This window comes from Rhyacophila brunnea, unplaced genomic scaffold (assembly GCF_057557595.1).
Source record: "Rhyacophila brunnea isolate RB1 unplaced genomic scaffold, BYU_Rbru_1.0 scaffold_1, whole genome shotgun sequence".
In the NCBI taxonomy this organism is placed as follows: Eukaryota; Metazoa; Arthropoda; class Insecta; order Trichoptera; family Rhyacophilidae; genus Rhyacophila; species Rhyacophila brunnea.
In genome coordinates, this window is record NW_028232751.1 from 55,039,399 (window position 1) to 55,065,862 (window position 26,464).

Sequence of the window (26,464 nt, forward strand, 5' to 3'; positions counted from 1 at the left end):
GCGATAGATTTCACAAGGCTATGCGCTCGGCTGTCTTGGAGTAACTAAACTTAACTTTCATCACGATCGATCATGACCCGTGACTGGTGGTCTTGTGACAATAATTAGGGATTTAAGCTTGTTGGAAAGAAAGGATGAATGCGAATATAATTGTTAAACCAATTACTAAATAATAAGTTTGCGTCCAAAGTGACCACGGAAACAAAATAGCATGACATCAATTGGGTGCTGAGTATTAAACAAATTGCTAAACGTCACATGTATAATAATTTTAAATGTGTTAGGAGTTTTTTTTATATATTATTACACATCTATTTATCATTAAAAAATACGATATCATTTTACAGAATGTTGAAAATATTTAGGCTTGTAAAATAATAATTTACAATCGCATAGTAATTTTAAAGCCGATTTACCATGTGTGTACCTATATTTGTTAAATTTTCAGCACCTCAATTGTTTGTTGACATCGATATTTGATACAGATGCCACCTGAAAATCGAGCCATGCGAAATCGTTGTGGAAAATTCGGAATGTGTGTAGAAGATAATGTCCGGAATAGAATGTGGATTATTTTTTTTTCAGAGATGTAATAATATAGATCGGAAAATGCTTTTGGAATAACGGCTATATTATTATCTATGTCATTGTGTTGATTATATCGATTGGTAAATTTTATACTTTAACACAGTTTACTCATTGGCCGGCTGGATATCGTCACCTCAATATTACAACTAGATAACTCTGATGTGGTCATTGTTGGGAAAAAGAAATTTAAACTTCACTTGATTAACATAAATCTAGGCTTTAATTATTATTTAAAATAAAAATGGAAAATTTTGCTTTGTCTAATTGGGAACAATTCTTAAATAATGTTCAATGGAATGAAAAAATATTGTAGATATTTTATTGTATTTATTTAATGCATTTATAGTATTAAAGTGAACTAATATTTTCAAACACAAAATTAATACAGTTCCCATTACCTTCTGACTTACCAAGTTTTTTCATTTCGTAGAGAAGGAAATGTAGAATCATATTCAATAGATATATAAAAAACAGTGAAAATCAAGTTATCTAGTTGTAGTATTGAGGTGATGATAATAAATGTTAGGCATACATATTAGGTATTATGTAGGTACATGGTAGATAATGTTCCATCATCGTAATGCATCGGTGAGTGCATGTAAACCGATGGATTATTATGAAGGGTGTAATTTGACTGGCCCTAAGCCTAAGCCCTGGTTTAATTCTTATACAATCCAAATGTCCTACTATTCACGTAAAGTGCTCAAAAATGCAAACAAAAGCCCTCGATCTGGTGATGCTAGCGTCCTCTCTTGCCATGGACGCCAGCGTCACCAATAGCGAGATAACTTTCTGAAGTTAGTCGCGGTTAAGGGAAGATAAACGATTTTTTTTTAATGTAACTAACCCAAATTTCTGACGGGCGTGTCAGGTCTCCACTTGTTCTGTATTATCATCTGTCAACTGTCAACTATCAACTGTATATAATAATTGTATTCGTAATGATTAGTCTCATTAACTGCTGTGATCAAATAAAAACATTGCGACCAGGTGAAACATTTTAAATTACACCAATCTTCCCACCAAGAAACCTCGTTGGTCAAAAGGTTACGATACTTACTTCTATAAAAAAAAATACATTTTCACTGATAAGCGGAGCCCGGGACAATACTTGCTCCAGCTCCGCTCCAGGCTCTGCTCCGCTCCGGGTAAAAAGTTTTAATATTTATTATATGTATTATCATTATTTATTTACTCGACCAAGTCCGATCCTAATGAGCCTCCACTGAGTGGAGGTTTGTATTAATAGATTTTGTTTTTACGAGCATGGATGTCAGCCACATACTCAACCTATTAGGTCCATACTCTGATTCATATACAAATTGAAAAACCATATGTGTACTTGGCAGACCCAGGATTCGAACCTGGGACCCACGACGCTATAGGCCGACGATTAAGCCGCGCGGCCATCGTCACTGTTTGTATATGTATACAAATGTTAAAAAATAAAACAAATAAGTACTTTTGAAATAAGGTTTATTATTCGTCATTTTCTATGTATTACTAGTTCCACTTGCTACTACTATAACATAGAAATATAGTATACAGTTAAACTATTTACATAGCCTTAAGCTTAAATCAGCATGGTGGATGGCAAGAAGTATCTCAACAAAAGCATACAGGTCTAGATTTAATTGGTTTACTCAGTGGTTTCAATTATCAGTGATACGGATTACATCTCTACAACACACGTACGCAATATATTTACGCATATCAGATACGGTTGATACCGTGTCCGGAAACTTATACGTTTGCAGTTCGTCGTATCACACTTCACCGTGAAATGTTATATCGGAAATATACGGCCATAGGTATATTAAAAACCGTCCACCCCTTTGGGTCGTAAAGTACTGACATAAAATTCATGTCTAAATAAACCACGGTTATTGTCGGTTTACACTTTACATGAAGCCATCAGCAAACAAATAAATTTTTAAATAAGCCGATATACTGGATTATTTGTTAGGTTGGTTAGGTTAAGTTAGGCTTGAATTCATGAATTTTGCCAAAATCAGCTATGAAAACTGAATTAATGTTCATATCGAATCTAGTAAAATTGGAGACCGTAAAGTATACGGTCATCTCTTTCCGGTATAAAGCTCACGGCGAACTGTGCCACGGTGAAATATTTTACGTACAATTAACATGTAACCGGTTGAGACTAGGTGTTGAAATACCGGGCAAATCTTAAATCCTGGATTCCTATTTTTGTAATTCCACGATCCCGAATTTTAACAAAAGTACCCTGTCTTAAATTTGTCGATAAATTCTTATATACCTACTTGAATTTATATTAATGAGAAAATCCACGATTTATGTGAATTCAAAAGTTCTTTTATCAATTTTTTTCAACAATAATGTAATGCACACGAAATAATTATGTAGTTTTAAAGGTTTTTCTTGTGATTATTATGTTGGCACTTTCTAAATACGCTTAGCTTTAATTAAACAGACTACATTAAATTTCACAAAAACCATTTAAACTCTCTTTCTATAATCCAGAATTCACATGTTTTTAATCCTAAAATTAAACGTTTGCAAACCCTCTTGATATTATGCAATTTGGGGTGTATTGGGAACCCGAGAACTTTATCGGGTTTAAAACTAAGTGCAATATACTCGCCCCAGATGCCTTCACTATCTCTCCAAACTTGTCTCAGCCGCTTTTCGCCAACTAAGAAGCAAGCTATGTCCATAGTCGCAACGACTGGACGTTACGACTTTCCCAGCTATAGGTACCCCATATATACTCACGGAGGAAGTACACAAGATAGTTAGTGTGTGAGGTTTGTACGGGGTGTATCGGGGTTAAGCTACAACGTTTAGCCGTTGTTATAGACGCACTCTATGGGGCATATGGAAAGAATTTTGTTTTGTTTTTAGTTTATCATGCATACTAGTGGTTACAGTTACAGAAAAATGTTAATCGCTAGAACAAAGCTAAAACAAAATATATAGGTGACACCACGGCTTAATGTATGTACGCGGGACAAAATCTGTCAACATTAAGAGAGGTGAGGCGTAGTATGACAGTGTGTAAGGCAAGGGTGGTGAACCCTTTTTGCTAAGTTGCCAAAAAAAACAAAAAAACAAAACTTGTTATCACAACCTAGATTCTTCGGCTAGCTCTCAATTATCTTGTTATTCTCGTTGTTTTTATTATTAAAGTAACAACTGTCATTATGGCGTTTAATCGTTTGTTTACGTAGGGAATTGCAAATGGCCGACAATAATAAATTCGTTGCCTAGGCAACGGAACAATTCTACTATCAAACTTGCGTTTGTATACAGCTGACTGATTCGCAGCTATTTTCATACTTTCGTAACAGTGTGCGCGCGCAGCTCTCAATTTCACTCTCGCCCCAAAAGAAGTATAACTATAACTTAAGTTAAAAAAAACGTTATAATAGGTGTCATGTTATCAGATTATTTTCTAAAATAGTATTATAATATAACAGTATTATTTACGACCGAGCGCTTTTTCAAAAATGTCGACAAAGAGCCTAGGAATAATGTTGTCATTTTTTCACATAAATATAATATTTTTTTTACAAAAAAAATAAAGTAGGTACATGTTGTCTGCGACATATTTTGTAGTTCATGCAATTGTCATAATTTTTCGTTCACTTGTTTAAATTTCCCTTCAGAATGAAAGATGAGAATTAAAAAAAAAAACTTTACTTGGCAAAAAAATCTGTTTATCCAGTTTTTTGACAAAGATTGGAAATTCTCTAATCTAATCTAATACAACTTTCTTATTTTTACCACGTTTTTATTAGCTCGTATTCTTGTTTGTTTAGTTCAAATTTTTTCTTGTTTGTCCAAGATTTGTATTGGACGATTGAAGATTTTTAGCTAACTTCCCGACTAGCTAGACATTTGAAACTTTTAGAATATATCAGAACACGATGACAATGCATTATTTTAATACTTTTAGTCATCTTTAAGCAGAATTGAATTCATTTTCAGTTTTATTCGATTTTGTATGGAAAGTTATTTCGGAAAAAATTAGTCAAAAGTAAAACACTATTAATGGTTGCTAAGGGGGTCCTAGCAACTAAATTATTAATATACTATATAGCACCTACGTGCTAATTATTAATATATTATATAGCACCTACGTGCGTTACTATGTAAATCAATATGAAATGTCAAAGTGACATTTCAGTTTTCTATATTTATTCAGTATTTCCATCAAGTACAAAAAAATATTTATTAATACATAGAATTGTTAAGTTTATAATATGATTTAACAGACAATTCAAAAACGTGGTATATAAAAAGTTATTTTTATCTTTAATATAATATTTATTATATTATATTTATACGTAATTATTTCCTTCCAAAAAGATATTTCCCGTTTTATGACCTTTTTCAAAAAAACAATTATCCGACTAGAATCTGAGACTATTTCGCATTTCTGACAGATGCAACGTGTCGTGCCTTTTGAAGTTCTGTAATTCTCCTGAATTTCCCCACGTGACAAACGTAGCACGCGTGCTATAGGATTGTCACCACTGGCATAATGGAGTCAGTTGCAATGACGAGCTTAAGTCTTTCCAACTATAACGAAGTGCCGGAAATGTGGTGTGATTACTTCCGGTGTCTGTCATTAATGATTATTGTCTAAAAAAACTAATTTAGGGTCCCCATATACATCCGACAAGGTATATACAGCCGTGAAAATGCAGATCCACCTTCCATGATGCTTAAAATGTGTCTGAAAGAAAAGGTTTTACGTGGTCACTCTGCTCTTCCGTTATGAAGGCACACGGGACGGATTACGGGACGGACTTAAAAGAAGAATTTAGAGAGAAAACAAAGGATTGGTCTGGCTCAGCCAGTTTCCATGATATTACGACGTGTCCTCTGTATCTGACACTGAAAATGGAGATTTTAATATTATGATACTTCTAGGGAGGAATCAGGATCAATCGGATTAACCTGCTCTCCATACGACGCTGAAAATTTCTCATATCTCTCAAAGTGGGCCTCGGTTGTCTAAGACAACACTGTTGAAAAATGTGACGTGGTCAACGAATTGTGTGTAACTGTTGATCCATTGAAGACTTGTGGTAACGGTTGCAAGTCTAGTGCACGCGAAGAAGTTTTGTTGAGACATGAAAGAATTGTAAAATCATGTAAAATATCAACCAATGACACGCAGTTATTGGCAAAAAGGCGAGAGAATTGAAAGGAAAACTTTTGGAAATACGAGTTAAAAGCCTAGTTTAATTTTTGATGAACTAAAAAAGGTCAGGTGGAAGATTCTTGGAGGAATTTAATTGGGATGAAGAGTTTTTTTTACAAGAAGGGCTAAATGGTTTATTTTTCTTCGTCTTATACTTTTTTAGTTTTCTTTGAACTTAAGGTGACGCATCAGTGAAACGCCAAATAATTTTCAACTGTACGCGCGACGAAATTTTGTACTCGCTTCGCATTCATTGAGAGAATGTCGAGTCAGACATACGTCACTTTGCTGCGTGATGGCGACGGGCCAATTAATTCTAAAATCGTGTAAAGATGACTAAAAACGTTACCCATTTACTTTAAAAAGAAAACATGTCAATGAATATATTATTATTGTTACTAATAGAATAATAAACAGAACATAAAATGGACGTATGTTGGATTTATATGAGAAATAATATTTCGTTTGACAGGCGTCTTTTGCACCCGCGACCCGCAATCCGCACATCGCCTAGCAACGATCTTTTTAGACCGTGCCTCAACTAATGCATGGCCTTAAGCATAAAAAGGTTCACTATCGCTGACCTAGGATATTTACCATACTAATTGGTTAGTCTGATGCACTAATGAATGTTCTATTACTGGTGGCAAAACGGTTGTCATTTAATTTATTAAAAGTCATAGCTACTGCGTACATTGATATAGGTACCTAAGTAATAAATATAAAGTACGTTTTGTACCCTTGGTAGTTTTGGTCGGTCTTTGTCGAAAGCCTAACGACTGCCTCGGAGCGCCGTTACAAGTAAAGAAGTACCTTACGATTTTTCATGGCACATTTCTCTTTTTGCCTCGCTCTGTGTGCCCAACTAAATAGGTTTTCTCCTCCATTAAATGATTACCATTTTCCATTTTCATAGCTAGGGTCCTGCGGGTCACCTGGGAGTTTTTTCCTCTCCTCCTAAGAAAGATATTTGAAACCTTTTCATACTTGCAAGCGCTGATCAGGCGTAAAATATATTTTATGGATGTTCAATCGGAATTTATACGCGAATAAATACTTACTGGTATATTTATTATTCTGCCTCTCAGTGACGTTATTCCGTTGTGTTGTCAGTTTTTTGTTACATTGGAATGTAAAGTACACATCTTCGTTCTGTGCCATATCCATTATTGGTCGTCAGTGATGATTTTGGTCAAATTTTATTTGTTTTTCATTCTTCAGTACACTTCATCACGTTGAGCTCAAAGAAGTCTCTGAAATTATTTATTTACGGTGTTCTACTTCTTCCAGAACCTCGTTTATTGAAATTTCCCCCCTGAATGATAAGGTACAAAAGATATATGTTGGGATACCGCATTTTGTGGTCAAATTCTACCAACTATCTAGTTTAAATTTACTTGGCCATTATAATCCTTGTTACTACCTCGGTGTTTGTAACTTTGTCTTCCCAGCTGATACAGGGCATGCGTCTGAACATCTTTTCGAAGTTTAAATTTTTTTAAGTATCCACGTTTCCAATTCATGTAAGTAGGAGAACCGCAAATACGCATAATTTTATCATTGTCACTCTGACTCCTAAGTTTGTCAGGTGTTATACATATTTTTTTTAGTCGTCATTCTTGACCCGACGTTTGACTTCACCACAATTTACGATACGAATATAAATATCTTGAGGCCGAAATCAGTCGAAGTTGATAAACTACTGGATGAAAGTATCCTATAGCTCTTTACTTCTCACTAGTAAAAAAATCTTTCGTAACTGTTTAGTTATTTTGTGTCTTGCTGTATGACGTTTTCAGTTTTCAACTCACCGAGTAAAATTTCCAGACGGTTGTAATTTCGTTAGTTTGATGACAACTATTAGATCGATTACATTTGATTATTTATTTGACTTTTTTTTACATTGAGTAATTACGTTTCATATCAATCGAAAATTTAACACAAATAAATAATAAAATAAAGTATATTTATTATTTCATTATAAGATTTATAAAGTGTACCCAGAATCGTTTTTATGTAATTTTGAATATTGCCGTGAACTTACAATAAAATTATTATCGAGTCAGAGTAAAATAAAATATCATCAGTACAACATTATGATGACCTAAATAATTACATTGTAATATGAAAATTTACCACGCAGAGAGGACTTAAAGTCCATTTATTGGACTGCATCCAAAGTACCTATTAAGTGCATGATAGTACCTAGGTATATTATAATAACGTTGCAAATATTATTGGAGTGGACAGTGACATAATATGTAGATTATATTTTAATGAATTTTATGTGAAATAGCGATAAACAAGGTTTTAAATTATATACCCACTAACAATTCGTTAAGAGCTATATACATTCTAAAGTAGCATATAATTGTGTCATATTTTATATAGACAACATATTTCACCGGTAAGTGATGAAATTATAACGTGAGAAATAGGTGACACTTTTAAATACCATGGCCTTAGAGTAATAATATAAATATTGTTCGGCAAAATGAAGCCGTGTTTTTCGCATATAACGCACAGTAGAACCTCGATTTTAATATTATTAACTTAACTATGAAACGTTATAGGTACACTCATGTTGCTTCTTAGTACGGTAAATTTAAACACAACGTAGTTGACCATATTTTCTACTAAATTAAGTAAAAATAATTACCATTAACTTTAAGTAATTAACATTAAGTTTTTAAATGAATGTAATCATTCAAATCAATATTTACCGGTGACGTTTACAAAAAATATTTAATTCAGCGGCAAAAATTATATCTTACTCTAACGTATCTTGCGGAAATATAAGCGTGCCGAATGCTTTCTCGTTCGCACCTATGGTTCGTATTTGTTCATTCCTTGAGCAAGGCATTGATGGATCTACAATTTTACCTAATATTTGTATGATAATGATCGGCACCATATTTCGGCGAAATAAAAAAGCTCTGTTTCTTTTAAAATTAATATTTAAGTAAACTGAACGAATGCTCCAAATTTGTTGATATTGGGTTATTTATTAATAAGTATTTTAAATATTTTTTGTGCTCTATAACGTGATAAATAACAAAGAAAAATGTAAAAGTAATTATTAAAAAAATCGGTGAGTGTACTTACGTACGCGCGTTAGAAGTTATACTTCTCTTGCGTAACAAAACAAAAACAAAAATTGTGATAAACTAGATTCTTTGACTAGCTCTTAATTATTTTGTTAAATTACACACTCAATAAAAAGGACCGCTTATTGGAACGCCGTTGGTTTATTTCTATACACTTTAACTTATATTACTAAATTGTATAATGGTTTCTCGTTGTTTTTATTTTTAAAGCACCAATTGTCACTCTGACGTTTAATCGTTTGTTTACGTAAGGAATTGCAAATGGCCGACAATAATAAATTTGCTGCCTAGGCAACGGAACAATTCTAAACTAATTATTATACTATATAATCGTCGCGATTGCAGTATCACACTGTGGCGTAAAAGTAGTGCGTTCGGCTGATAACCAAACAATCGGTGTTTCGAATACAAAATGTTTAAACCAAAATTACTAATTTACCTCTCATGTACAGTTGGTAATATGGATTTACCATAGTTCATCAAACAAACATTGAAAAACAAATAAATCATGAATTATCCTGGCGCGAAAGTCGAACCAGCGATCTACGGTTTTACAAGTGAATACTAGACCACTCGTCCATCGCAAGCGAATAATAGATAGATACCATTCGTTTTAATGGCGTAAACTGTCAATTATTTGTGAAAGTACTTTGTATTAATTAAAATATATATTTTTTTTCTTTTGACCATGTCCGATCCTAATATAATCATATTATGGCCTCTACAGAGTGAAGGTTTGTATTTTTTCTATTTATGTGAAATGGATGTTAGCCGCTTTCTCAACCTATTAAGTCCATACTCTGGCTCCAACCACAGATTGAAAAATAATGTGTGTACTTTTCAGACACAGGATTTGAATCTGGGACCCACGACATTATAAGCAGACGCGTTAGTCGCTCGGCCATCGTGAGAACACGTAGGTCTTAATCCACATAATTAAATCATCACCATTTCGCAATATCTTATTGAAATGGTCGAAACGAGTTTGAATTATCATTGAATTACCTATTTAGAATAAGTACTACCCACATTTATGCGCCGCATTTCGTGGCTTAGGAACCTCCGTGATTGTTACGAGTGCAGCTCCACTGAACTGTTCCGGGTAGCAGACGACAAAGCTAAGATCGCCTTGATGGTGGCCAACTTCCGCTAGGGGATAGCACAATAACAAGAAGACTACCCACGTATTGGGTTTTATTTTAATTATTAATATTTTAGAATTTCACAAAAATATGTTTTTCGGTTTTAACACTATTGATCAAGACCATATATTATAATATTTCGTGTCCGGAAACTTGTACGTATGCAGTTCGCAGTATCACACTTCACCGTGAAATGTTGTATCGGAAATATATGGCCGTATATTAAAGACCGTCCAACCTCTTTGGGTTGTATAGTACTGATATAAAATTCATGTCTAAATAAAACACGCTTCTTGTCGGCAAACAAATTTTGATAATAGCCGACATACTGGATTATTTTTTAGGTTAGGTTTGATTAGGTTAGGTTTTCATTCTTGAATTCATGAATTTTGCCAAAATCGGCTATGAAAATTGAATTAACGTTAACGAGTCTAATAAAATTGGAGACCGTATAGTATACGGTCATCTCTTTCCGATATAAAGCTCACGGCGAACTGTGCCACGGTGAAATATTTTACATACAATTTACATGTAATTATAATATTTATGTATTTTGTGGAATTTATAAATTATACTATTGTACATTCTACTTATTATTTTGTACATAATATTATAGTCGCTATAAACTGGGACCTATATACTTTAGTAATTTAATACAGTTAGTAATTGTATACGTTATTGTGGGTACTATCTGGCACGCGAACGGCGAGTTGCGAATATCTCTGTGAAGGCATTACTTATTGGGAGTGGTGCCTTTTTCAGTTCGTTTTTATTTTATACAAGTTAATCCAGTGGCGAATAATGAAATGAATGTGGAAAATGAATAAGAGAAAAAAAATCATTAAGGCATTTTCCATGTATAATCTTTCCGAAGAAATTCGCTGGTAGAGGTTCTTTTTTATATTTTTAGATCCGTATATTACTTTAATGTTCCCGGCTGTTCTTTCTTGGTGGAAAATTTTAATAACGAACACGAACAGTTTTTTAGAATTTTTCTACTAATATTAAAAATCACACAGATATCTACTTTAGAGATTTTTATTAATTTTAGTCTGCTTCACATTATGAAAACAATATTTCTTCTTTATCGCCCATGATGGACGAGTGATAAAATATCGATTATAAAATCGTGGGTATCGGATTGGAAATACGGCGTTATTAGATTTACATTTATTATTTTTCAAGTTATACTTCTTTTGGGACGTTTAGCAGATAAATAAGAGGAAAATAATATTAATAATTATGGAATGAAGCAATTAATTTCAAACCAGTGGCGCTCCAAAAAATGGCTCTTTTTCTGAGTGTGTAATTTAACAAGATAATTAAAATAGTAACAGTAAATAATATTAATAAATACGGAATAAAGCAACAAGATAGTTTTAAACCAGCGGCACTCCAATAAGTGGCCCGTTTTCTCGAGTGTTTAATTTAACAAGATAATTAAAACCTTCATCATAAATAAATTAAAATTTATGAAATAAAGTAATAATTAATTAAAAGTTAAGAAAATATTTCTAATAAATATATTATAGAGAATATTAAAATATGAATAAGAATTTTAATGTCTAAGAGATAATTGTACTCTAAAAATTAGGGGATTAAAATTAAGGTTTAATTTATAAAGTACCATTTGTAATTATTAATGAAAAAAACTACTTTAAACTTTCGAAGTGTTTTATTTCAACTTCCTACCAATAAGATAAACAAATAATTTGGATAGTTCGATGAACCGAGGAAACGCTTTTATTTATTTTGTGAACCTGATTCTAAATTACTACACCAGAGCTAGTCGAAGAATCTAGGTTATCACAAGTTTTGTTTTTGTTTTGTTACGCCTAAGAAGTATAATTTCTAACGCGCGTACATAAGTACACACACTGATTTTTTTTTTAAATGTGTGTTTGGACTTCGGATCATAGGCCTAATAGGTTTAACAAGTGACTAATATCCATTTCTCGTAAATAATCCGTTAAGATACTTCTTCGTGAGAAGCCTTGTAGAGACAATGAAGATGATGATATCAATAAGTTCTTGGTTCTTCTCAATAGGATCTTGGCTATCTCAAGCAGATCATTTGAATCTATTTCCGCTCTTCCATTTATTCCAGTTGAATACTAACAGTTATTTCTTTATGTTATGAAGTAATTAAACTCGTGGTTAGTTTTGTTTTCCTAAATTTAATGTGAAACACTTCATCGGTGCTTCACCATCCATGTAGGTGTGTTCCATAACCAGTTCATTTCAGGTATTTGGTTCTTATTAATCTGAAGACGTCATGGATAATAAATGGCATAGGGCTAACGTTATTGCCAGTGACGTCCTGTGGGGGTAGGCAGATTGAGCGTCGTTTGGGGGCGGCAGTTACTTGACTGGAGGGCGGAAAATCGAGGAGAATCATTTGGTATAGTTATATAAATAGCTACCTTAACCTAGTAATAACGAAAACATCTTTCCATTAAAAAAATCAGCTCACTTGTTGGAAATAAAATGTATTAATTAACATACAAGGTTTAACAGGACTACATTTTTTGTCGGGTTCGCGATGTCTAGTTTACTTCCGTTGCCCTTCGACGTTCTTGGTGACCAAAAAGTAAAAAGCCACAGTATTACCGAAGTCAAAAAAATGGGGGAAAATATGTATAGATTTAATTTTGTATGTTTGGTATATAATATTTCGTTAGTAATGTATCCATACAATACATTTTTTCGATATTGGAGTCATGAAAAAGTGACAAAAATATTATATAAAAAGGGGGGGGGGCATTTTGTCTAGGGACGTCACTGGTTATTGCCACGTCCTCAGATGTCATCCTCGTAGATATAGGGAAAGATTTTATCCTAAAAACTTGTAGTATATGAGAATCACTAAGAATTACTGGTAACTCAACTCAACAATACTTTACGAGTGTATATAATATGGACTTTCAAATATCTTGATACTCTGGACTTTGAAGATTTAAGGACCTCTTATAGCACATAATAATAATTTACAATATTTGATATGTTGAGAATTCATTGAATACTAGTGCATACCAGTGACCAAAGAGTAAATCTATTTCAAAGTTAAATATTATGTGATATTCTATTATATATAATTATTTTCAACATTCTGCAAATAAAATCTTGTTTTTCAATGATATATTATTAATAAAAAATATGCATTTTTTAATTATTATTAATGTTTTTAGTGTTTAACGGAGGATTAATCATGCCAAAACATTCCATAATTTACGTTTCTATGAAAATAATGGCAATATTTTACACACCGTTAAATACAATGTTAGGTATAAAATGCTTTACTTTATTATTTATTAACTTTTCACATAAAATGAATAATAATGGTTATATTAATCAGTTTTCACAAATGTTTAGGATCAGTCGTTATCATTTTTTTCTTACACTCAATTTTTCTTATAATTCAATTGATTTATATTATTTGAACACATTAAACTAATATTAAAATTTTTCAGTCACGCCTTCTACCTGAAACTCTTTTTCTTGAGTTTTTTCTCCTATAAGTTGCAGGTTGTATTTATCAATACGCATCACGTGCATAAATATTTCACTATAGAGACTAACTAATATAACTAATCTGCCATTAGTAATGCCAATTGGGAGGGCAATTACTATGTTTTTCGAGTATTGATATATTCCACTTACGTGAGGGTGAATTTAGGTGGGCGTTGTCAATCAATCTAGTTCACTCTGTTTGCTTCCATATACTTTTATTTTTCTTATTTTATTATTGCATTATTTACTCACATTACCCAGTGTTTTTGTTTGAAAATTGTTAATATTTACTTTAAGTTATACCGTGAACGCTTTGAATTTATAATTTGTCATGTTTATTATAATATGTAAAATAAATAAATTTGAATTTAAAATTTGAATTCAGTTTTCTGCACTTTTTGGTATGTATCAACCTAATATCTCGAGCTCCTTTACACTCTTCTATGTGGTATTTACTTAGAAAATACTCCGAGTTATACAATTAAATATAACGCTCATAAACTTGCGTTAATACTTCATTTTTGGATCGAAAAATATTGTTATTTGTTCAATTAAACATATTTAATTCATATTTTTGTAATATAAAATTCGATAACAGACCTCGTATAATACGCTTTGGTGGTTACATATTATAAACTGGTGGTTAGGCATTCAAATGCTTACATTTGATAGCGGAAATAGATTTTATATAAATCCATTTTTATATAATATTATATTATGAATAATGGTAAATTTAAAAAATACTTAAAATTAATACATTCTTTATAATAGGTATAATACCGATAACAATTTAACATCGGCGTGTTGATACTTTATTACTTAGTCGGTACCTACAAAAGCACGTTGTTTTTTTTTAATCAATTTTATAAAACAAACTCTCTAAAGAGTCAAGATGTCGTAAAGTGAAAATCGTCTGCAAGCAATACTTGAACAGTAACCCTTTACTGACTGGGTTAATTTTATACAATACTAGTTTTTGTACCCGGCTTGGCTCGGGTTTTTGTATACGCTGTTTTGTTCTCTTGTCCAGTGTCTCATGACTTTGTATGTTGTGATTGTCCGTTCTAGGTAAATTCTTTTGTCAAGAGTTAATCTTTTGGCACTTGAGCATAAGCAACGTTTTTAGGAAATTATTCTCATGGATCTAGGACAATTCGGCGACGGGACAACTGGGCGCTACGAAATCGAATGAAATTCTAAAATAAATAGACGTTCGTGAATTATTTTCTTCTTTATTCTTTTTCTTCTTCTTCTTTCGTGTGCGCCCCTTAGTTGGACCATATGGACACAACGCGGCGCCTCCAAGAATCCCTGTCCCTCGCCAGTCTTATTGCTTCGTGCCAGGTCAAACCAGCATCCCGTATCTCCACCGCATACATTCTATAGATAGTATTTAGCGGCCTTCCAGGACGCCGGAATCCGGTCGGCTTGAAGAACGGGCGAGCCGGGTTGAGGTTCTCTTCTGGCATCCGTAACACGAGGCTGAGGCAGGTTCAACGTCGCCTCTTCACTCTCAGCGTGATGAGAGGCTGCTTGGTGCATTCTCTTATCTCCTCGTTGCTCTTAAAGTCATACCATCGTACACCTAGTATCTGTCGCAAACATTTCGAAGCTCAGTATACGGTTACTCTGAGCCTTAGTAAGGTGCCATGATTCACTACCGTAAAGCAGCACCGTCAGAATGCAAGCTTCGAATTGGCGGCATTTGGTTTTGACCGAGTACAATCGTGAGTTCCAGACACTCCGCATCGAGTTGAATGTTGCTCCAGCCATTCCCATTTGGATAGCGAGCTCTCTCTGGAAAATGCCATCTCCCGTGATGTGTACCCCCTGGTATTTGAAGCTGTCGACGCTCTCAATGTTTTTCCTGTCATTAATAAGAGAGAAATCTAAATCAGGACAGGTGCTATTACACAAAACGTTGGTTTTCTTCGCGTTGATTTTTAAACCAACGCGAAGAGTAGATTCTTTTAAAATATATGTTTAATAATATTATTTATATTTAAAAATTGGTGAAAATTTAAATATGCATACGTAAATAGTGATTTAATTGAGCATATGTTTTAGTTAGAACGAGAAGAGAGTTATTTTATTTTTATATAAAGCCTCGGTATGATAATTCTTAATCGGTGATAAAAACATTATAAATATAAAATATAAAAGTAGATAGAAACTGATTAAAATTCCTCGTCTACTTTCTGTATAATATATAGTAACAAACGTCTATTTATGTCATTCGACAGTGCGACGCCCAATTGTTCTGGCGCCCAGTTGTCCCATTCCCATTCTCATCTATCAGTAGGATATTATTCTCATGAAATTACGATATAAAATTTAACATGGGAGAAAAAAAATCATATATAAAGTTACTTCCTGCAAAAACTGCGAAACTGTCCTTGTAATTTAATTTTTTTGTCATGTTCGACGTCAAAGTGAATCAAGAAAGTTTGAAGCTATTGGTAAATCGATTAGAATCAGTGGAATTTGTAGAACAAACAGATTCTCAACTTTAAATTTAATGATGCCTCAATAATATAGTAAGTTATTAATTGAATACCTTCATATCCAAACGCATTTTACTGCTCAGTTTTGGTGAATCCAAATTTCTTAGCAGCATCATATCTTTGCCAAATTGTGCTGTGGATAGATTCAGCGAATTTAAGAACGGAACTGGATTGATTTTTTAAGTATCATAAATCATTGCCACATGATCAAATTGATAACGCATCAATATTTACGCCGACATCGACATTTACATTGACGCAGCAGTGAATAAAAGAGTCAATGTAAATCTACATATCTGTTGATACATTTTTTGACCATGTCCAATTTTACGAAGATCATATGGCCATCCACAGAGTGGAGGTTTGTATTATCATATTTTTGTTTTTACGAATGAGTTACGATGAGTTAGCCGCTTGCTGAATCTATTAGGTCTATACTTTGATTCAAAACACACATTAAAAAACAATATTTGTGTATTTGCCAGACCCAGGATTCGTACAATTGGTTCTTCGACACCATAAATTGACGCGTTAGCCGCTCAAATATCGTTGGAATTATTACAAATTATACAAATAGTTGAACTTGGATGGAAAATATATTCAACTTTACATTAAAATAAATGTAAATATTACAAGTCTGCGTTCGTCCTATAAAATGATGGAGAGCAAAACAAATAGTATCACTTCTGTTTAATGTGTTGCCGTGAAAAATCAACGAAAACTGAAAATGGCACATTCATTATAGATGTGCAATAGTGTGTGTTGCAACCTTAAAATACACCAATATTGATAAAACGTCAATACATAAACCTAGAGCAGTTGTCAAAACGAAAGACAACGGTATTCTTGACACGTGTTTAAGTTTATCTCATATTCTTCCACATTCAAGATTGGTTACCTGTCACTCCAAACCCGTTAGGTATTTCAGTTCCCATTATATCTGTGTTAACTGGTCATCTCTACATTAACAGTGAGTGGTGAGTGTGCTGGCATTTTCCTCAAGGCCAATAAATTCTTCTCTGATAGTATTTTCGTTGCAGCTTATGTCATCAGCTTTAGCATATTATGCCTACAACATTGACATCATAAAAACCTCTCCTTTCTTGAACTAGCTATATATCAGCATGAAATACACAATTTTTTTATACGAATGTTTACGAACAGTTGGATAAAACGGAGCGTTGGAAAGGACCCTTTTTTGATTTGGTCCGCTCCAGCTCCGCTCCAGGGTCTGCTCCGCTCCGGGTAAATAAATACAAATGTTAAAAAAAGAGTTTCAAAATAATAGTCATTTTCATTGTTAATTCTATTAAAAAAATACCGCCAGCAAATCGTCTCTCATTATTTTCCTTTTCTATCGAGCATCATCAGCAGTGTTGCCGTATTTCAAATAATTCCAGTGTTCCAAAGTGTCAAAATATACTATTTTCATTGTATTTTAGGACGACAATTTAATAATAAAAAAACATCCGGAGCAGTGGAGCACTACAAATTTTAGGTGCTCCGGCTCCGCTCCTGCTCCGGGTAAAATCCCATTGCTACAGTGCTCTGTGGTCCTGGTCCGAGCTACGCTCCAACGCTCTGGTATACAAGTTTATTTGTTGGCGTGAGAGTGTATGTCTGTCTTTATTAGGCTTAATAAATAAAAAATAACAGTAATTGGTGAATAATTAATTTTGTAGACTTTCGTTAAAAATTTAGAGATTTACTTAATTGACTTAAACTTAGCTAATGTGTATTTTAAAAATACAAATACTTAAAAAATAGTTTAATTCATTTATCTCCCGGAATATGTACAATAAATTTTACCAAAAGCGTAATATATAATGTAACGGATAGGAAGGGTTAACGAGGTTCAGGCACCATCTGGTATATACAATAATGCCTTGTTGAAAGTTTTAACAGCTTGTGAATTTCGATTCAAATTACTGGCCGTAATACCTTCTTGATTTGATTGGATGGATATCAATATAAATGAGTTTTTAGTTTAATTATCGTTATGGCACACAAAGCTATCGAGACTATCTCTGGTTCGAAGAGATGCATTTATTTCGATGAAAGAATTCAAGTGAAACCAATAAAACGTTTTCTTGCGAATAATAATTTGAGATTAATCGAACGAAAGGCGATTTTATTGCATCTAATAATCTGTTAATAAAACATAAACCAAGTTAATTTATATTTAAATTGTAAAAGCGACGACTATAATATAAAATAATATTATTGTAATTTAAAAATAGTACAATAATTAGAAATAGGAATTTTATTGGATTCTTCATATATTTTTCACGATCTATCCAACCAAATCAATTTTGGGATACCTACTGAAGATGATAATAATATTGTAAAAAAAACTATGGCGATAAACAACTCAATCCGTGTCAGCATATTGATCGGCGATATAACTGACCGCAATTATAAATTACTTAATATCTTTTTCCCGTAGTGTCCAATTATGGCAAACTCAGTAAATAGCTGACTGCAATGATAATTTCCGCATATCCGTTTTTCCACATAGTCAGCTATATTACGCAAACTCCATATAAAATAACTGACTCAATTATAATAATTATTATTTTCAAGATATTATTGTAGTTACGTCAATAAATAGCGGATCATAATTCATTGGACATACATGTCACTCGAATATAAGTTCCCGGTCTGTTAGTATCGCGGTCTCTGTATTGCTCCGCACAACATCTTATTCTACCGAGACTCTAACCTCGGAACAGTATAGTATTGTAACATAGTCTTGTACTGACTGTATACGATGTAAATAAAACTCGCTCCTCCATCCATTACAGCAATCACCAAATCTCGACTTCTTCATCCACCATACCAGAAACTACACATCTATGCACATTAATTTTCACCAAAATAGCACACTTTGATATAAGTTATTAGTTTTTGTATTACTTATAAAATTTGTAATGTACAAGCATATTATGTAAATGTCTGTCTGTATGGAACGCCACGATACCGAGGTCAGCCATTCATGCTACGCCTAATACCTTCCGGATAGATTCTTCATATCCAGAAACTCTGCGCTTTGAATCGTTTACCTGGTGCAATACACAGTTACGACGCATATTCTGGTAGTTATCGTAGGCATGCGGTTTTAGCCGTACTATCGGTTAAATTAATCATCTACCCTACAATCACACGAAAACCATATTAATAATTGTAAATGTATAATTAGTCAAAGGCAAGAAGAACATTATTTGGGAGCATGAATAGTATCTTAAAAAGTGAACCCCCATGGTGTTGCAAGCGTAAAGTGTTTCCTACTAGTGGTCACGAATACGTGTGAAACATAGACTAAGAGAGTAAGAGAAATCCAAAAGCAATAGTAGCGCAACGTGGCATGGAAAGGTGCACGTTGGGCATTACGCGAAAAGACCAAATAATTACCCAATAAATAATGAGGCAGACAGGAGTATACGATATTATGGCAATGGGCTAAATATGTGTGTGAACAACCGCTGGATAAATGGCGTTATACAGTGGTACCCAAGGGGAACTAAACGAACATAGGGATGCTCTAAAACCCGCTGAATAGGCGAACTCATAAAGTAGATGTACGCGGAAGTACTAGGGCTTGAAAAGAGTGGATGGAGCTAGAGCAGCATGAATATGAAGAGGAATTATTTAAATCGAATAATTGAAGCCCGAAAAGTCAAGTAATGGAATAATCTATTGGATTTGAAATCTAATAATAGCAAAGATTATTATCATGTTTACGATAAAACAATTGAAAATTTAAATAGGATAACGCTACGCTGCCACTACATTTTAATCGGCTCTACGGTTTACCGTAGATGGCTCGTAGAGGTTTCACGAAATCTATTTGGCGTGATAATTTCTATTGGAAAATAATCCCTAATGTATATATCTGATTTAATCAAAGATGTTGAATTGTATAGAATATAATACAATTTTCTTCAACATCTTTAGATTTAATTAACTATCCGTTAATTATTAAATGAAAGCCTTTTCAGACATCTATATTAGCTATCTGACGATATATTATTCTTCAGCAAATAATTTCAGTAATTTTACAGTGTTATTTTGTACATCTATGTATAATAGTATGTTATATCGTTTAATTTTACATCTTTTGTCACTTATTTTGTTTTACTATCTATATAATATAATCTTCAATGTGGTATAATAATATGTAACTGTTCGTTTGCAATCATAAATATTGTTTAAGTGAATTTAAAATTAAGAAAAATTTTGAAGTTTATATATATATATTAGGTATATTTTTTAACGTCAAATAATTTATATGAAAATGAATCGTCAATATATAGGCAATAAAACTAGTTTGTGTATTTATTATATCACATTCTATTTTTCCCCAATTTTTGAAGTCCAACTATTTGAAGTTTCTAAAATGCAGTATTATTTAGTAAAGTTGAAAATTGTTCTTTACAACCTTTCAGTTTAGCCATCTCATGTATAATATTCATCTTTTTCGCTACCCGTGTACATCATATAGTGGTAAAAGATCATTTAAATTCAATGATTTTTTATATATGTGATCTACAATTATGATTAATACATATTTTTAATTTTCAACATAATAAATGTAGGTATGTAGGTTTTTGCTATAAAATAATATCTGTACCTCAGAGGCAGACGGATGCAAGTGCCAAATACCCAATTGTTCAGGAGAGCCAAAAAACATTTTTTATTTTAAACGAATACTCATAACTTCTAAGAAAATATACATAGAATGATCATTATTTTTTTTATTCTAATTCAATTAAAGTACTTCTGGAATATGTAAGAAAGGAATAAATATAATACAATTTTATATCTAAAAAAAATTAAAAAACGTAGTGTGGATTTGCATCCTTCTGCCTCTAAAGATATTTTGTTAATGTGGATTTGTATCTTATTTACCTAGCCAAAATAAAACAATTTATAAGTTAAAAAAAATTATAGGTATAAATATAACAAAGCAAAACACATTTTTTTTTAAATTTTATTATGTCATCATCATCATCACCAGCCTGAATCTATTCACTGCTGGATGAAGGCCTCGCTAATCTCCAAGCTGATTCCATTTCTCTCGTTCCTGTGCGTTGCGTTGCCAAGTACCTACTTCCGCAGAACTTTATCATTTCATCGATTCAGCGGCCTCTAGATCTACCTTGCGGATGTTTTGTACCTCTTGGTTACCACTGGATGACTAAATTTGTCCAACGATTGTCCTTTCTTCGAGCTATGTGTCCAGCCCATTTCCATTTGAGGTTTTTAGCAGACTCTATCACATCATTAATCCTTGTCTGTTCCCTTATCCACTCATTTCTCTTTTTGTCCTTTTGCTTTATGCCCATCATGCACCTTTCCATACCACGTTGTTTCTGTTTCTGTTTCTGTCAAGTTTCTGGATCTCTCTTTTACTTAGGGTCAATGTTTCACACGCATGTGATTACGGGAAGTACACACTGGTTGAACACTTTGCACTTTAGGCACGGTGGGAGGTCATTTTTGAAGAAAATACCAGGCGGCCACAAGCACTCCAGCCTAGCTTTACTCTGCGAACAATTTCATCAAATATACATCCATCTATAGACACTTGTTGTATCAAATAGATGTATTTTTTCACCTGTTCGAGCTGAATGCCATTGATGAGGGTCTCTTTTTGGCTCACAAAGCAGTTGAACATGATTTTCTTCTTTTATACATTTATTTTCAAGCCTACTTTGTTGCTTACTCCAGCGAGTTCCTTCATTCTGCTTTGGAGGTCTTCTGAGTCTTGCAAACTACTATTTATTGTCATCGGCAAAGCGCAGATGACTTACGTATTCTCCATTTATGGGGACCCGTGTCATTCCAGTCAAGTTGCCTAAATAAGTCTTCAAGTGTAGCTGTAAATAGTTTAGGTGAGATTGTATCACCTTGTCGGACTCCTTTGCTGATAGGAAATTCTCGATGGTTTATGGAGATGTTGTTGAGCTACTGTATATAAATTATTGAAAATATTTATATAGCGCCAGGGATTCCTTGATTTCTGAGTGCATCGAGTATTGAAAATTTCTTTATGGAATCGAACGCTTTCTCATAGTCTATAAAACCCATGGATAGCGGCAGCTTATATTCCTGTTACCGCTCTGATTTCTCTGATGACTTGGATATGGTCCATAGTGCTGTATCCTCCTCTAAAGCTCGTTCTCCTGGCTAGTTCTCGTCTAGTACATATTGCAGACGGTTTGAGAGAATTTTATCTTAGTGGATTATTGGATTTGCATCCTTTTGCTTCTAAGGTAGGTATGGCATTTGCATCTTTATGCTATGCATATCTTGGACTAGGACTTACATCTCTCTGCCTCTAATAAATAAAGCCTTTAGCATGACGATTCTTAAAAAAACTCATTTTCCCCAAAAACGGAGTTGCATCCGTCTGCCTCTGAGGTACAGATATTTTAATAGCTGTATTTATTGATAACCACCTACTTCTGTTTTTTTAATGTTTAAGAAATACCGGTATAAATACCGGTATTCAATAAGAAATACCGAAAAACCGGTATTGATATTTTTTATTCGGTATTGCAACCCCTAGACGTGTGACAAGAGTGCACGCAAAACGTACTGGCATAGAATTATAACACCAACCTCCCCTTACGCTAAAAAGATATTATTATAAATTAATTGTACGTTATAAGTAACTAACTAAATACTATTTCACTTATATGTTTTTCTCTATTTGTTACAGACACAATGATCTCCCGTGGAATTTGCGCAAGTTCCTTAGAAACGAAATCAACGACTTTGATTTGGACACGGACCTAACCATCGTAGAGCCATGGTCAAAGTCCAAATACTCGCATACGGACCTTCCAAGGCTGAGGTCTGGGATGATGGGTGCACAGGTATTATTTGATTTTATATTTGTCAAACCTAAATCCTACAGAAAATTGAAATAAACTTATTATATAACAACTACAACTTATACATACATAATTCGGAAATGTCACATCACTAATCTCCAAACAGATATTTATTTAAACTAACAAATTTAAAATTTTTTTATTGTTGAATAATAATTAAATAAAATTATCAGTAAATTATTCATTAAAATTTGCGAAGCTTATCAAAAAAACATTATTATAATCGTATTTAGGTAAGCTGCATAAAATGAATATTACTATCTCGATAATTAAAAGTTATTAGTTATTTAATATATGATGAGGAATCATTGAAAGGCAATTATGATTGGTTATTAAAAACAAAAACCTTTAATTATTAACAAAACATAATATAGGTAAATTAAAAAGTTACAATGAAAAGTTATTTAAAAAAATCGGTGTGTATACTTATGTACGCGCGTTAGAAGTTATACTTCTTTGGCGTAACAAAGCAAAAACAAAACTTGTGATAAACTAGATTATTTGACTAGCTCTTAAGTATCTTGTTAAAAACATACTCAAAAAAAGAACCGCTTATTGGAGCTTCGTTTCTTTATTTCAATAAACTTTAACTTATATTACTAAATTATATAATGGTTTCTCGTTGTTTTTATTTTTAAAGTACCAACTTTCATTCTGAAGTTTAATCGTTTGTTTAATTGCAAACGGCCGACAATAATAAATTCGCTGCCTAGGCAACGGAAAAATTCTAAACTATAATATTATACTGTATAATCGTCACGATTGCAGTATCATTCTGTGGCGTAATGGCTGTGCGTTCGGCTGATAACCGAACAATCGTTGGTTCGAATCCAATCGAGTGTGTTTTTTTTGTGTGAAAAAATAAATTATTTGTTACATTTCACACGCGAAAAATACACTCTGATCTGATTTTACAAATGCGCCTTAAGAAGTGTAACTTCAAAAATTCTATAAAAATAAACCGGATATATTATTTAATAATATACATTTATGCGAATTAATGGTTTTTAAGTGGATTGGAGAAACTTATACGAAAGTATCGAAAATTAAGCGTTGGTTACTAAGTATGTTCATGCCATTTTATATTATAAATTTTTATTTTTTTTAGTTTGTGATTGACTTAAAAACCCTAAATAAAACAAGACATTATTTTTAAACAAAAGTGACTACTTAGTTTAATTAGTTCTCTGATGGTTATATTAAGTAAACATTGCGCTTGTATTTGTATGTTTTGTAAAGAGTTTACTGGTAAGGAAGAAGCGAAATTGTTTACCCAAGTTTTTTGTAATGATAATACTTCATTCCTCGAATTGTATTTTTGGCAAACTTACAAGCGTGTTGCAATTACAATATAACCCCAATTCGTTAATCCAAAATTATGTTAGTAATGTAACGTTGTTTTATTGCTCACTTAATAATAAATAATTACAAGATAAAAATAACTTTTTATGTACCACGTTTTTAAATTTTTTGTTCTATGTATTAATAATTTAGGACAAATAAGGCAATTGTCAACAAATCATTTTTTTTCTATTTTGCAACAAACAAACAAATATAGAATACTGAAATGTAATTTTGATTTCCATGATAACGCACGTATATATTAATAATTTAGTTGCTAAGACCACCCCCTTAGCTACCAATAATAGTGGATTGGATTGCGGATTTATTCCGAAATAACTTTTCATACAAACCAAAATTCACTGAAAGTGAATTCAATTCTACTTAAAGATGGCTAAAAGTATAAAAATAATGCATTGGCATCGTGTTCTGATAAATATTCTAAAAGTTTCAAATGTCTTGCTAGTCGGGAAGTTAGTTACAAATCGATTGCAAGATTTGTACTGAATAAACAACCACCGTACAAACAAGAATACGAGCTAAGAAAAATGTGTTAAAAAATGCAGGCAAATTCGTGTAAAGGTACCTATCTTCGTGAATACGTTTCGTCAACTCAATACTAGCACTAGACAACTTGATTTTCACTGTTTTTGAGATAGCTATTGAATATAATTCTACATTTCCTTGTCTACACAATGATAAAACTAGGTAAGTCAGAAGTTAATGGAAACTGTATAAATTTTGTGTTTGAAAATATTAGATAACTTCCCTATTAGACAAGCACATTTTTCCATATTTATTTTAAATAATAATTAAAGCCTAGATTTATGTTAATCAAAGTAAAGTTTTTATTTCATTTTCCCAACAATGATCAAATTAAATGACTAAAAAAAAGAGTTATCTAGTTTTAGTATTATTGAGGTAACGCTTTAATGTAAGTTGTACGGGATTTGGTCACTTTATCCTCTCCTAAAAAATAATATCGTCTATTCCTGATTTCGCGTGTGCTGGGTTTGGTATGGGTGACGATTTCCTTTTTGGTATATCGTCACTTTTTTAAGATGAGAGTCAATTTATGTTGTTAATACATAAAAGAATTACAGCTCTCGCTAGTTTGTCTGCGAAATAAAATAAAATAAATAAAATTGAGACGCATGTCACGTCACCGTCATGCTGTCACGGCGACAAATTTAGTCTATGGTTTCGTCATTTTTCAGAATATTTTGAACGATCACCACCTCTCTAAATTCAATTATAGAGAATGCCAACTCTATTTATATAATTGTGTTTTGATTATTATTAATTACTCATGCCAATTTCAATTAATTTTACCAATTTCTACGTGTGCGTACTTTAAAATTACTTGCGATATTATATCTACAGATAATATTTTGAACAGAACCCAACCTGCAAGACCATAGATAATAGACACTATTCTTCTAGAAAATACATAGTGCCAACCACTAAAAATAAAAAACGTGATTTTGACATAATTCGAAAAAGTGTAAACATGTAGAATATGATAAAAACGTTCAAAACGTCATGCAGGTGTCGATGCAGTGCGGTTCAACGTGAGGTGACCTCATTGTTGTTTTTGTGATTTCGGCAGATATTGACTATATTCGTTTAAAGGTTCGAAATGTGCTACGGGATGAAAGCATCAGTTTGATAACATTTTAAACACCAAGAAAAACGACATTACACACTTTTTCCTGTGGCGGTAGCTAGCTTACTGTGACGTCACGTGATAGTCTGCGACATGCACCATAATATTATATTTCGCGTTTAAATGTGTTATATATGATGTGTTAGTCGAAACTTATAGAGTTCTAACAAGTGCTGCAAAAGTCACCCTTTTTTTCAAACGAATCTCGTAGATACCTACTTATATTTTCCCCCGCCATACAAGTGCTTTTCTACCCCGTCTGGCATATTTTTGAGTTGGCAACACTGATAGGCATTACCAAAACATATACATATATTTGCATGTCTGTCATTGCATTAAGCAACGTATGAATCATATTCAGAACAAACAAATAAATATTGTGTTTCATTGTACCAATGCACGAGTGTTTCATTTTCTATTGTGATATGAGTTATGTTGACAAAAGTTTACCGCGAAAGAGATTTTGAATGGCCGGGGGATCCTGTGGTGTTTTTAATATACCCTTTACACGCACAA

The 26,464-nt window shown here is 32.8% G+C and overlaps 1 protein-coding gene across 1 annotated transcript in view; it reads left to right on the top strand.

Annotated features, from left to right (window-relative positions):
- Nucleotides 1-26,464, top strand: part of LOC147079981 (dipeptidase 1-like) — a 362,545-nt gene that overhangs the window by 8,701 nt on the left and 327,380 nt on the right. Inside the window, exon 2 of the mRNA XM_085953516.1 lies at nucleotides 22,767-22,923. Coding sequence (XP_085809642.1) covers nucleotides 22,767-22,923 — 157 coding nt within the window. The remainder of the gene's footprint in view (nucleotides 1-22,766; nucleotides 22,924-26,464) is intronic.